Raw genomic sequence first — 14858 nt, forward strand, 5'->3', positions numbered from 1 at the left:
CTGTGAAGCCCGATATATATTATAAAATAACAAATATATAAAATTGAATAAAAACTAATTAAAATGAACAAAATCCATCCATCCATTTTCTACCGCTTATTCCCTTTTGGGGTCGCTGGCGCCTATCTCAGCTACAATCGGGCGGAAGGCGGGGTACACCCTGGACAAGTCGCCACCTCATCGCAGGGCCAACACAGACAGACAACATTCACACTCACATTCACACACTAGGGCCAATTTAGTGTTGCCAATCAACCTATCCCCAGGTGCATGTCTTTGGAGGTGGGAGGAAGCCGGAGAACCCGGAGGGAACCCACGCATTCACGGGGAGAACATGCAAACTCCACACAGAAAGATCCCAAGCCTGGATTTGAACCCAGGACTGCAGGAACTTCCTATTGTGAGGCAGACGCACTAACCACTCTGCCACCGTGAAGCCCGATATATATTATAAAATAACAAATATATAAAATTGAATAAAAACGAATTAAAATGAACAAAATAAAATGTAAAATAATTTAAAATTAAAATTAGTAGTACAATTACAATTACAATTCAAAATAAAAGGTAATTTTTTTTATATCCATTAACTTGTCGCTCTGGGGGTGTTGCAAGCAGAAGGCAAAAAATTGAATTCGAATAAAATAAAATAAAAAGGGCTTTTTTTCCAGAAGCTGAAACTTTGGTCACCTTCAAGTCTTCGGGGATGAAGATCTTGCGGGCCTTCTTGATCATGGGCTGTGGTTTCAGCTCCTCAGGGGAGAACTTGCGTTTCCTGGGATCGAACACGGCCTGGCCGGGAACGCTGGATAGCGCCAGGTCTGCCGGGTCCGGCTCGTAGGCCAGCGGCACCTGGATGGACTCAGGGTCGATGGGGCTAGGCGTGTCCCGGGCTGAGGACAAGAAAAACAACCACATGTCAGTCAAGCTCCGTTCATCAATGTATGACATTACTACCTCATCCGCCCAGCAGGTGGTGCTGTCTACACACCGGTGAGTCACTCAAAAACACTTGTTTTCTTGCCCTATTTATGGTCGCTAGGCAACAGGTGTGCCAATCACAAAGCTTGTTGGCTGTTAAACATTAGCAGTAAAACTCCTCACTAAACAGGAAGTAGACGAATCTGAAATTTTATGTTTATTTTGTCCCGGCCACGGTAATATGACCTTTGACCTGAATCTACTGTAGGCCACACAAAGATTACTTGCTTGGGGTCAAAGGACGCAGGGATTTTTCTCTTTAATCTAATCGGCTTTACGCTGAGGACTCCTTTTCTTTCAAACGACGTCGCTTGTTGGCGTCAACACGCGAGGCTCACTTTATGCAAACAACTCGCATCATGCCAAGTTAACGCCACAGTAAAACTCAGAACTCAACCAGATTGCACTTTTAAAGTTACAGTGGTGTATTTTTTTCGAGCCCCACCGTCACGCATGTCCTGCTTTTTCTTTGGCTTTTTGAATCACACAATTTGGAGTTTGAGCAAAAGGTTGTCTTTTAAGAGGAGAAGATTAAAAAATACTGGCCTCCTGATACAACTTTTTGATTCCAATATTGGAGCCTTGAGTAATATTCCGATACGATAACAACAGGAACCATACATAATAATATTGACCTATTTATCATTAGCCTTGTGGAATGGACCTTAGCTGTCTTTTAAGTAGAAGTGGAGCGGTAATTACTTTTTTTGTGACAACTAGGTCACAATAATTCATGAAGGGAAGCTCAAAATTGAATGGTGCGGACCCGTTTGTTACTGAATACTTTCTAATACGCTTCTGCCTTAGGGACTTTTGTATTTGTAAGTAATATGTAACTATAATTATTTATCCCTTTTTTATATTGACATATGTGCTGTTTTATTGTTCAATGATTTTTACCTATGTGTAGCTTGTGTGTTATTTTGTGCTTAGCTGTTGTGTAGCTGCTAGCTCCTAGTACCCGATACCCTAATATGTTTCTTTTTGTAAATGACTTGACTAAAATAGAAGAAATTGTGTGCTTATTGGAGGACATTTCGATGTTAACTGTCTGTTCAGCCTTTCACATGTAAACACGCTGCAGGACCGCTTGTATCGCACATTATATCACACACAAATAAACACAATGCAGGATTGTTTGTATCGCACAGGACATTACAAATTTTACATGCTGATATCAGACCGATATCCGATAACAATATCAGCTTATGGACAGTAAGTTAATACAGGAAGTAAGTGTCACACGCACACATCCTTGTTAGCACAGTTAACATTTGACATTATTATGGATGACATTTGTCATAAACTGCTGTGTCAGACGATAAGAAGACACAGTCGGAGGGTTATGTTGCCAACTTAGCCATGTGGCTGCTATGTTAGCGACTAATCAGAAAATTTGCAGCTTTTCTATTGCACATTTCTTTTTTTTAAAGCATATTTTGTGTTTTGGGGCTAAATAAAGTGAAGTGAAGTGAATTATATGTATATAGCGCTTTTCTTTACCATGAATTGATTAACGTGGACCCCGACTTAAACAAGCTGAAAAACTTATTCGGGTGTTACCATTTAGTGGTGAATTGTACGAAATATGTACTGTACTGTGCAATCTACTAATAAAAGTTTAAATCAATCAATCCTCTAGTGACTCAAAGCGCTTTACGTAGTGAAAGCCAATATCTAAGTTACATTTAAACCAGTGTGGGCGGCATTGGGAGCAGGTGGGTATAGAGTCTTGCCGAAGGACACAACGGCAGGGAGTAGGATGGCGGAAACGGGGATCGAACCTGGAAGCCTCAGGTTGCTGGCACGGCCGCTCTACCAACCGAGCTATACCGCCCCAGAGGCATGTAAGCATGACAAATACTAAATGAAGTGACAACATGAATACTATACAGTACAGTACACTGATTGGCTCAGCCACAGGAAGCATAACAATATTGGATCACAAGTGTAAATGTGACTAAAGGATGGTATTTCCTGTCCGCATGGCTCTGTTATGAAAAATAATTTCTATGAAAATATCCCATTTGAAATGAATAAATCCTATCTGTAAAAAATGAATTAGTCACAGTCAATGAAATGTAGTGAAAAAACGACTAATTCTTCTGCTGCTGAGGCCCCAACACCCCTATCTAAAAGCACTCAGGCGGTAAAAAAACAAACACAAGAAAAAACTAAGTGCAAGAAGAAAGTTAATTTGTAGTTATGAACATGTTTGTTTTGTTTTTTCTGCAGTAGACTGGCTTGGCTTCTTTTTACACTTGTATGGCGCTCAAGGAAGGTGAGCAGGTAACTGAACATGCACCGCAGCTTGACCCTGGAGCAGACCCTTGTATGTTTCCGCGGCAACGTGAAAGTATTAAAGTATTTATTCAGGTCGTCTTCGTGTTGCGTGACAATCTCGGAAGACAATCCTGCCCTGCGGGTCACATGACAACTCGTCCAACCAGCTCGCCGACCTGACAACAAGTCATATGTTTGCCAGACACTTCGGTGCCGCCTACCTTCTGGCAACCCGAGCCCACCCCGATCGCGATGATAAAACAACAATCGACCACCTGCCGCACCTGCCGCGCACGCTCGTTGCCGGGAGCGCAACAGTGCACGTGACACACGCGCACGCCTGGGTCCATGTGACGCGGGGCGAGTGCGGGCTGTGCTTGGTGAGGGCGGGCGAGAGAAAAGAGAGAGCGTGCGCGAGTCAGGAGGGCAACGCCTGCTGCACATGGCGCCTGCATGTGTGTGAGTCACATGGCTCGGCACGCTGCACGGAGGACACGCTGTGCGCACGCACGCACACACACACACACACACACACACACACACACACACACAACTTGACAAGTCCATTTGAGCGTTTGATTGACATCACGTGTCACTCCGACTGCTCTCTAATTTGTTTACTGAGAAAAGTGGGCGGGTCCCCTTTGGCAGGAAACCCACCACTTTTGCCTCGGCAAAATAAGAGCTTCATCACAAAGTTTTTTTGTTCTCGGACATTAAAACATCTCAAATGTATACACTACAACCGCAACATTCCGAGTTTCGCTGTTGATGTTTGGGGATCGTTACCAACAGGACAAGTTCGACAGTCGCCATGACGACGACACTAAACACTTGCAACGGTGATCACAACTCTTTTGTTGATCATAGGGCTGGGTGATAAAATATCATCAACATATATGCGAAAATGTATAAAAAATGTGTTTTAAAAAATATATTTATTAATTCTTCATTGGAAGAAAGCGGAAATTGCAAAGCAAGGTTGGTTGCATGAACAAAGACACTCGCTCTCTGGTAACCGAGCAACGCAGGAAGTGATCAGTGGGCGTGACAAGCTAACAGCCAAACAGATAACATGATCAACTATCTGGTGGTGTCTGGTAATTTATTCTTTGCATAGAGTGAGAAAACAAAGTAAAAATTAAGAAATTGTGGATAAAAGGTGAAAAGTCACCTGGACCAAGACAGCTAAAACCACAGCACCTGAGCTGCACTCACCCTTTAGAGCACAGCTGTAACTTCCTGGCACTAAACCTGCAGAAAATAGTTTTTCTCAGGTGTTTCTGTTTAGATCTTCACACTTTGCACTATTTTCTAACACTGTATTGAACATTTCTTACATATTCCTTATTTCTGCACCTTCATTTTATTGATAAGTGTTTAATATGATTTAAAATGTTTACATGTTTTTAGTTTTTTATGCGAGGGAATTATTGTTATTATTATACATTGAAATACAAATGTTTACGGTGAATTCAATATTTTTTTCTTGCTCCTTGTATTCTATAGGTCATAAAAAATATCAACTATTATCATTATGGACTGATAGCAGATATCGTTTCAGCCGTATCGCCCGGCCCGAGTTGACCAGTACTAGCGTGCGACGTAAAACGCTGATGAAAAACAACACGTGTCACCATGACGACAGCCGGTCAAACATGGCCGCCAAAGTCTAAGACAAAGGCTGTCAATCAAATTGTGTGTTTTGGTCCATTTCTGTTATGTGGAGGGGGCGTGGCCCAGTGAGGCGTGCGGACGCACCTGCGGCGCCGGGGCTGCGGAGGCAGGGCTGTGGCATGGCCGTGTGCAAGGAGGTGGTGGCGCGGCTGCTGAGGTCCACCACGGAGGGCGTGGGCGGGGCCTGGGGGGGCTGCGGTGCCTGAGACGCGGCCTGTTGCTGCTGGTGTCGCTGCTCGCCCTGCGCCGTGTTGGCGGGAATGCCATTCTCGGAAAGGAACTCCTCCAGGTCCATGTACTCCAGCTGGAAGTTGTCGCCGGCGTAGGGCAGCGTCTTGTCCCACAGGATGGGGCCCAGGAAGGCCGACTGTGGCGGGTTGGCCACGCTGCTCTCATCTTCCAACTTCTTCTCTTTGCCAAACCCTGGAAGGAACACACATACACACGTCACTATGTAGCGCTGTGATTCATGAACCCATATTTTTTCAATGTGACTCTGTATTTTGGGCTTTTTGAGAGTCACACGCTGGAAATTAAAATACGCGGAGGCCATTTTGATATTTGTTTTTTCTTTGAAAATGCTAAAACCAGTGTTTCTTTAGGATTATGCGATACATAAAAGATAAAATTTTACCTTCCAGGTGCTGCCATCTCCTGTTCTAAAACACTTTGACACTGTTATTGGTTTCAAAATGTAGCGTTTGAGGCAGCACAGAGTGCAGAGCGCAGCAGACTGGTAGTACAAAGATAGCATCAATATTCATTTCTACAAAGTTTGGAGAATGTATTTGCAGTTGTATGCCAATTTTGTTCCGTCAAAATCAAATTTGGCAATGTTAATTTCTGTTAGCCTATCAATTGTCAATCGCACGGTTTAACCTTTTTGACCTTTGGTTCCACTCAAATACTAACACTGAATGAGTAATCTTCCTCTTGATTTAATCCCATTCAAATTTCAGTGATAAAATGAAAATAATTAAAATACAAATACATTATTTCAGAATGTAATAAATAATTTATAATAGTAGATGTGTTTCTTAAACTGTCAATACAATTAAAGTACAAATGAAAAAAAAAAACAGCTTCACCGATTTAGTCATAATTTTTGCACAGAAGAAACTTCTCTATGACTTCATCCCCAGACGTCTTCAGTTAGTTTGTGTTTATTAAACTATCAACAAAATTAAAGTACAAATGAAAAACAAACAGCTTCACCAATTTGGTCATAATTTTTGAGCTGAAGATAATACTCTATGACTTTAGCCCCAGATGGCTTCAGTATGTTTATGTTTCTTGACATTTAAATAAAATTAAAGTACAAATAAAAAAAAATCAGCTTCACCAATTCAGTCGTAATTTTTGCGCTGAAGGAACTTCTCTATGACTTTAGCCCCAGACTTCTTCAGTTTGTCTGAGATAGTCATTACTGCCACAAGAGGTGGAAAAAGTGTATTACAACCGAGTACCGCTGCGACAGACCACTGACGCGAAATATATTTTTTTGGTGGCCCTGCAGGAAACGCTCCTGAAATACTGGTCTAATGTATATTAGCATTAAGCTAGCAGCAAAAGAGCCAACTTTTATCCCGTAAAAAATGGTTTTGTTTTTCCCTGGCTAACTGCATTGTTGATTTAACATGATTCATATATGTATATCAGTACATTAATATTATTTTACAGTACCTTCCTTGTGGAGAATATCAATAAACAACTTCAAGAAGTTTCTTTATCTTGAATTTGAAACAAACATTTGAATATTTGCCACGCTAAATTACAAGAATCAGGTTGGAAAATATTTGTAAATAAATCAGTGGTGCACAAAGTGGTGCCCAAGTTACATTGCAGTACGATATAAACAACATGTTCAAGTCTTTAAAAAAATATATGTACATAAATCATTGCCAAATATGCAAATGAGCCACAAATAGATTGCCACTCACTGGGAAGCATTGCTAAACCCAGACCGGGATGCTAACGAGTTGTATACATCTAAATGATCTAAATGTCTACTGTGTTTTAGCGTTGTCAATGTTCCATCGGTAGTTCCTTTCCAGTTCTTCATTTTGCTGTGGTTCGGGATCAAAGAAAATGCTGACATGGCCGAAGACGCATTCTAAGGATTTCATTACCTTGACGTGTCAACGCGACTCGCCAAGAGAACGTCCTGTACTTTCCCTGCTTTGATTTTGGACAAAACAAAGGTAAAAGCCAAACAACAAGGGCATCAAGCGTGGGACGCAAAATTCCATGTAAGGTGTATTGAGACCTCACATGGATAACGCTATAATAACAATAATAATATTCATTATGGGCCTTGGGGAAGAAAATGGATGGATGGATAATAATCAATAATCGGCCATGTTGAGAGTGATGCACGGAGCAAGCGGCATTTAAAAAAAAAAGCGGAGGCTACAAAGTCAAAAATGAGAAAAATCAAACTTTTGCTGGACCTTCAAAGCTGCTCAGCGTTTTTACTTTTTAATAATCTTTGTTTTATAGACTAATATCATCATCGTTCGATTAATCATTTATCGTTTATTCTAGTTTGGCAGCACTGTACGGTCTTTTAGGCTGCTGCTTCTTTCTTTTTCTTGCTTTTCTCCTCCGGTCATTGATGTTGTGTTGCTAGGAAACAGTTTTTTTTTTTTTTTAATAATCATTTTAAACAAGCCTGTGTGTGGTTTCATCCTTATCCTTTATTAGAAAATGAACCTTCCTCCATAACTGCACCATGTTTACCAGACAATAAAGGGAAGTAAATGAGACAAAATAACAATGAGGGTTCAACAATAAAACGGGAAATTAAATAAAATTAGTTATTTTTTACACAAGTCAGCCTTCACAGGGGTACTTGTATTATAGTTATAAAGATGTAATTATTTTTGTATAAATGTTTGACATCAATAAAAACCGTGTTGTTGATAAAGATTAGAGCCTGAGGCGCCCTCTATCGGCCACAGGAGGAGACGTGTAATCGCCATTAAGACGACGGCTTTATAAGGTTATAAAGGCGACATGCTAACCTTTACGCACTCATTATTTTTTTTTTATTAATGATGATTTACGTAAATAATTAGCAAATGAGGTGGTTTACTTTGCACAAAACCGAGTGGCGAAACACGCAACAGAGTCGGTGGTCGTCTTCTTTTGACCCTCTTTGCAGTGTTTAAATGTACAAGACGAGGCCATTTTTTTTTACAAAGATCGTAAATTCTGAGACGACGTGTGCACGTTTCCAGGTTTCGGGGTGCTTTCGCTGTCAAAAGTGCGCACGTCTGCCGAGTGAGAAGATGATTTACGACAGACATGTCAGTCGTGATTTATTTCACCGGGAGGAACAAGCTTACCTTCGTCGTGCTGGAAGGGCAACTTGAGGGGATTCTCCAGCAGGGACTTGAGGACGCCATGAGTCGGCGGCAGGAAAGTTGTGTTGCTGGGAAGAAGTCCGGCCATTTTCTCCATGGATAGTCGCGGGCAGCTGGAGAACTAAGTTCGCAAAGACTTTAATTCCGACAAAGTGCGGCCAGTGAAGGACTCGCGAGCGCTTGGAAAAAAAAAAATAGACGCCGAGGCTCCGCGTAGCAGAGGGATGGTGAGCGGCGGACTATCGAGCTGGCTGCCTGGAGGCGGAGTGGGCGAGGAGGGCGGGGCAGCGCGGCTTTGACTGAGGAGCTCCGCGGCTCTCAGCGCCATGAGCGGAAACATGGCCTGTGACGTCAAAGCCAGGGGGCGGGGCCACCGCTGCGACTCGTTCATGGAGCGCGGGACATTGATGTTACATTCAGGTGCCATCGGAAATAAAGGAGTTACTCTCCCGGAGCGAGTTTTATAATTAACAGTCTGCCTTTTAGGGCTGTGAATCTTTGGGTGTCCCACGATTCGATTCAATATCAATTCTTGGGGTCATGATTCGATTTTTTTGATTCGATTCTCGATTCAAAAACGATATATGTCCGATTCAAAACGATTCTGTATTCATTCAATACATAGGATTTCAGCCGGATCTTCCCCAGTCTGCTGACATGCAAGCAGAGTAGTAGATTTATAAAAAAAAAAAAAAAAAACATTTTATAATTTTAAAGGACAATGTTTCATCAACTGATTACAACAATGTAAATTTGTTTTAACTATTAAACGAACAAAAACTATGACTTATTTTATATTTCTGAAAATTTGGACACAGTGTGTTGTCAAGCTTATGAGATGTGATGCAAGTGTAAGCCACTGTGACACTATTGTTCTTTTTTTAATTTTTTTATAAATTTCTAATGATAATGTCAATGAGGGATTTTTAATCACTGCTATGCTGAAATTATAACTTATATTGATACTGTTGATAATATTCATTTTTGTTTCACTACTTTTGGTTTGTTCTGTGTCGTGTTTGTGTCTTCTCAATTGCTCTGTTTATTGCAGTTCTGAGCGTTGCTGGGTCAGGTTTGGTTTTGGAAGTGGATTGCATTGTTGTGGTATTGCTGTGTAGTGGTTTGTATGATTGATAAAAAAATAAAAATAAATAACAACCAAACAAACAAAAAACAAAAATGTAATTAAAAGAAATTGATTTTTTAAAAATGAGAATCGATTCTGAATCGCACAACGTATTCGAATCGATTTTTTTTCCCACACCCCTACTGCTTTTACTCCAGTTTTAACTTTAATACAGTCATGTATGGCCCGGGAGCTGTTTATGACCTGCAGCTCATTTTTTTGATGACACGTTCTAAAATACTTTGAAAAGAAAAAAAAGAGGAATAAAAGAGCAAACAGGTGAAATAAAAAAGTTGCAATGTTGACACTAATAATAATTGTTCTGAAAACTGGCATTGCTCAAAAAAAAATATTTTTTGATTATTTAACCTCCAATTCCAACCCTTGATGCTGAGTGCCAAGCAGGGGGGGTAATGGGTCCTATTTTTTATAGTCTTTGGTATGACTCAGCCAGGGTTTGAACTCACAATCTATCGATCTTAGGGTGGACACTCTAACCACTAGGCCAGTGGTTCTCAAATGGGGGTATGCGTACCCCTGGGGGTACTTGAAGGTATGTCAAGGGGTACTTGAGATTCAAAAAAATATTCTAAAAATAAGCGGTAGAAAATGGATGGATGGATGGATAGCAACAATACAATTATCCTTTATAAATATATTTATTGAATGATACTTCAACAAAATATGAATGCAAGTTCATAAACTGTGAAAAAAAAATACAACAATGCAATATTCAGTGTTGACAGACAATTTTTTTGTGGACATGTTCCATAAATATTGATGTTAAAGATTTCTTTTTTTGTGAAGAAATGCTTAGAATTAAGTTGATGAATCCAGATGGATCTCTATTACAATCCCCAAAGAGGGCACTTTAAGTTGATTATTACTTCTATGTGTAGAAATCTTTATTTATAATTGTATCACTTGTTTGTTTTTCAACAAGTTTTTAGTTATTTTTATATCTTTTTTTTCCAAATAATTCAAGAAAGACCACTATAAATGAGCAATATTTTGCACTGTTATACAATTTAATAAATCAGAAACTGATGACATAGTGTTGTATTTTACTTCTTTATCTCTTTTTTTTTTTAACCAAAAATGCTTTTCTCTGATTAGGGGGTATTTGAATTAAAAAAAAATTCACAGGGGGTACATCACTGAAAGAAGGTTGAGAACCACTGCACTAGCCCATTGTGTATTGGCCTAATATTCCACTTTGAAATATTTTTTGGGGGGGAAATATTGCATCTTTAGTGTGTTTGTCATGTATTAGAAAAACACATTTTTCTTTGACAAAGAGGGCATTAAACAAAAAAACAAAACATAAAAAAATAATAAAGACTCGGATGGATCCCAAGTTAATCTTGAGACTTAAGTGTAGAAAGTAAAAAAAAAAGAAAAATAAGTAAATATTTTTTGGGGGGAAAATATTGCATCTTTAGTGTGTTTGTCATGTATAAAAAACAGTTTGTTCTTTGACAAAGAGGGCATAAAATAAACAAACAAAAAAATAATGACTCGGATGGATCCGAAGTTGATCTTGAGACTTAAGTGTAGAAAGTAAAAAAAAAGAAAAATTATTAAATATTTTTTCCAGGAAAAATATTGCATTCTTTGTGTTTTTGCCATAAAAACAGGGTTTTGACAAAAAGGGCTTAAGACAATAAAAACAAGAACAAAACATATTTTATATCGACAGATAGACCTGAAGTTGATCTAGAGATTTAAGTGTTGATTAAAAAAACAAAAACAAAAAAAACATGAAGGACCTATTCTGAACACCTTTATGAGTGGGACTCTTTTGGTTTCCCAATCATTTTAGCAGGATTAAAAAAAATAATAAAAAATGTGAATGTCATTGCTCAAACAAAAATAATGAGTCAATTGAGTCAGTGAATCATATTGCTCCAATGACTTTACATCAAATATTCCACTTTGACATATTTTTTGGGGGAGAAAATATTGCATCTTTAGTGTGTTTGTCATGTATAAAAAACGTTTTTTTTTTGTTTTTTTTTGACAAAGAGGGCATAAAACAAATAAACAAAAAATATAAAAAATATAAAAACTTATAGTCAATGGTTATATCTGAAGTTAATCTGGAGACTATAGTGTAGAAAGTAAAAAAAAAAGAAAAGAAGAGAAGTATGGCTTATTTTAACACTTTTATGTGTTCGGCTCTTTTGGATCCCCAATCATTTTAGTAGGATTTTTTTTTTTTTTTTTTTTAAACTATCAGTTAGCCAGTTTCAGTTCATTTCATACATGCATATGATACAATGTAAAGCATCACATATTTCCAGTTGTTTCATTACAGCAAGTACGAAAAAGAGTAGGAAGAAGCAGTGCTTATTTACCATAACAATTTTATCCCATTTCCTTGTCCTCTGTAACAGAACAGTTAATAAATAAATAAATAAATATTAAATAAATAAATAATCTTTATCTCAAAAGGGGAAAAAATACATTGCTTAGAAAATAATAATGAATCAAAATGAATGATGTCATGAATTATGGACTTAATTTTTGCTCCGATTATTTCACTTACGTTTTGAAATATTTTTGGGGGAAAATATTGCGTGTTTTGTGTTATTGCCCAAAAAACAGGGTTTTGACAAGAAAAAGGCATCAGACATAAAAACAAAAAGTACTTTGTAGGGACAGATAGACCTGAAGTCGATCCAGAGATTTAAGTGTTGATTAAAAAAAGAATGACAGCCCCAAAGCAAGATGATTCCACCCCCATGCTTCACAGTAGGTGTGGTGTTCTTGGGATGCAACTCAGTATTCTTCTTCCTCCAAACACGACGAGTTAGTTGAGTTTATACCAAAAAGTTCTATTTTGGTTTCATCTGACCACATGACATTCCCCCAATCCTCTGCTGTATCATTCATGTCTCCATTTTGGTATAAACTCAACTCGTCGTGTTTGGAGGAAGAAGAATACTGAGTTGCATCCCAAGAACACCAAACCTACTGTGAAGCATGGGGGTGGAAAAATCATGCTTTGGGGCTGTTTTTTTCTGCTAAGGGGACAGGACAATTGATCCGTGTTAAGGAAAGAATGAATGGGCCCATGTATTGTAAGATTTTGAGCCAAAACCTCCTTCCATCAGCGAGAGCTTTGAATGGTTGACCAAATACTTATTTTCCACCATCATTTACAAATAAATTCTTTAAAATTCCTACAATGTGAATTCCTGGATTTTGTTTTCACATTCTGTCTCTCACAGTTGAAGTGTACCTATGATGAAAATTACAGACCTCTGTCATCATTTTAAGTGGGAAAACTTGCACAATCGGTGGCTGACTAAATACTTTTTTGCCCCACTGTAGATATATATATATATACATATATATATGTATAAAAATATACATATATATATATATATATACATATACAGATATATGTAAGTATACAGTGTGTCCCTTAATGTAAACATTTTGAACACCCCTGCTAAAAATCTAAAACAGCCTAAGACGTATTAAAAACAAGTTATTACCACAAGTACATAAAAATGAGCTCGCTCTACATTTAACATAGCCAACAGAAGGTTCATACAAACAAATTTCAAATCTCCCTAACGTGACAATATTGTATTTACGAGCACTAGCATACCTTTACGCCTGCCAAAACCCATCAATCACACGCCGTCAGCCACGATAAAGTTAATTGCCGTACTCTGTCATACTTTAAACGTTGGTAATGGTGCCACAACTCAGTCATGTGACCCAGGCGACACACCTCATATACAGTCCTGGGTACTCGCTGTAAATAATAACCAGCACGATAAAAACGGTTTGTGAGAAGGACACAAATGCTACCTCGACCTACTTCCACGTCTCCCAGGTGCTAACTCATGACAACTCCAGCTTATCACGCTGAGTCATGTCTCAGAAGTCGCTCGTTTTCGACACACACACACACACAAACACACACACACACACACACACACACACACACACACACACACACACACACACACACACACACACACGCACACACACGCACGCACACACACACACACACACACACACACACACACACACTGACAACAAGGTCAATGCTAATAAGAGCATTTGACTCGGAGGCTGTACAGTATCCTAGTGACCATATTTTATTATGTTACATATAACGACTACGTGCTGTATGAACGTATTCATGTCATTTATCAGCAGGGTTGCCAACTCGCTGGGAAAAAAAAATGAAAAAAAAAGTGACACCTTGCGGGGCTGGCTGGCTGACCTCATTTCTGTGACCTCCTTTATTTGTGTGAAAGGAGTTGTATAAAACCCACAAAGCTTGAGCCCGTCTTGTTTGTTGATCATGTTCCACCCTTGCTTCCATTTTTTATTAGATAACCTGAGGACTTGCGCATGTTTTTAACCTACTTGGTAGTGGCGTGCGATACCGATGATGTCCTTTTCTGATCCGATACCGAGTTAATGTTGGACTGGTGAAGGCGATACCGATCCGATACTTTGTGCAAATGCACCTAATGTGTCTGTTAAAATTTAAAAAGTTGTGTATTTCAATTAATAACATAGCTCAAATCAGGAGTCACCAACGCGGTGCCCGCGGGCACCAGGTAGCCCATAAGGACCAGATGTGTCGCCCGCTGGCCTGTTCTAAAAATAGCTCAAATAGCAGCACTTACCAGTGAGCTGCCTCAATTTTTTCAATTTTATTTATTTACTAGCAAGCTGGTCTCGCTTTGCTCGACATTTTTAATTCTAAGAGCGACAAAACTCAAAATTTGAAAATCGAAGGAAATACTTTAAAAACTTGGTCTTCACTTGTTTAAATAAATGTTTTAGTTTTTTTTACTTTGTTTCTTATAACTTTCAGAAAGACAATTTTAGAGAAAAATACAGCCTTAAAAAGGATTTTAGGATTTTTAAACACATATACCTTTTTACCTTTTAAATTCCCTCCTCTTCTTTCCTGACAATTTAAATCAATGTTCAAGTATTTTTTTTATTTTATTATTGTAAAGAATGACAAATACATTTTAATTTAATTCTTCATTTTAGCTTCTGTTTTTTCGATGAAGAATATTTGTGAAATATTTCTTCAAACTTATTATGATTAAAATTCCAAACAATTATTCTGGAAAATCTAGAATATCTGTAGAATCAAATTTAAATCTTATTTCAAAGTCTTTTGAATTTCTTTTAAAATTTTTATTCTGGAAAATCTAGAAACAAAAATATTTGTCTTTGTTAGAAATATAGCTTGGTCCAATTTGTTACATATTCTAACAAAGTGCAGATTGGATTTTAACCTATTTAAAACATGTCATTAAAATTCTAAAATTAATCTTAATCAGGAAAAACTACCGATGATGTTCTGTAAATTCCTTTTTAAATTTTTTCAAAAAGATTCGAATTAGCTAGTTTTTCTCTTCATGTTTTTCGGTTGAATT

The 14858-nt window shown here is 38.4% G+C and overlaps 1 protein-coding gene across 1 annotated transcript in view; it reads right to left on the reverse strand.

Moving 5' to 3' along the window:
* Positions 1–8600, reverse strand: part of LOC133556088 (hepatic leukemia factor-like) — a 10173-nt gene extending 1573 nt beyond the window's left edge. Inside the window, exons 1-3 of the mRNA XM_061905700.1 lie at positions 8289–8600; positions 5026–5364; positions 691–893 (exon numbers count right to left, since the gene is read on the reverse strand). Coding sequence (XP_061761684.1) covers positions 691–893; positions 5026–5364; positions 8289–8403 — 657 coding nt within the window. The 5' untranslated portion in view covers positions 8404–8600. The remainder of the gene's footprint in view (positions 1–690; positions 894–5025; positions 5365–8288) is intronic.
* Between the last annotated feature and the right edge of the window lie 6258 nt (positions 8601–14858).

Source organism: Nerophis ophidion, linkage group LG07 (genome assembly GCF_033978795.1).
Source record: "Nerophis ophidion isolate RoL-2023_Sa linkage group LG07, RoL_Noph_v1.0, whole genome shotgun sequence".
Taxonomy (NCBI): domain Eukaryota; kingdom Metazoa; phylum Chordata; class Actinopteri; order Syngnathiformes; family Syngnathidae; genus Nerophis; species Nerophis ophidion.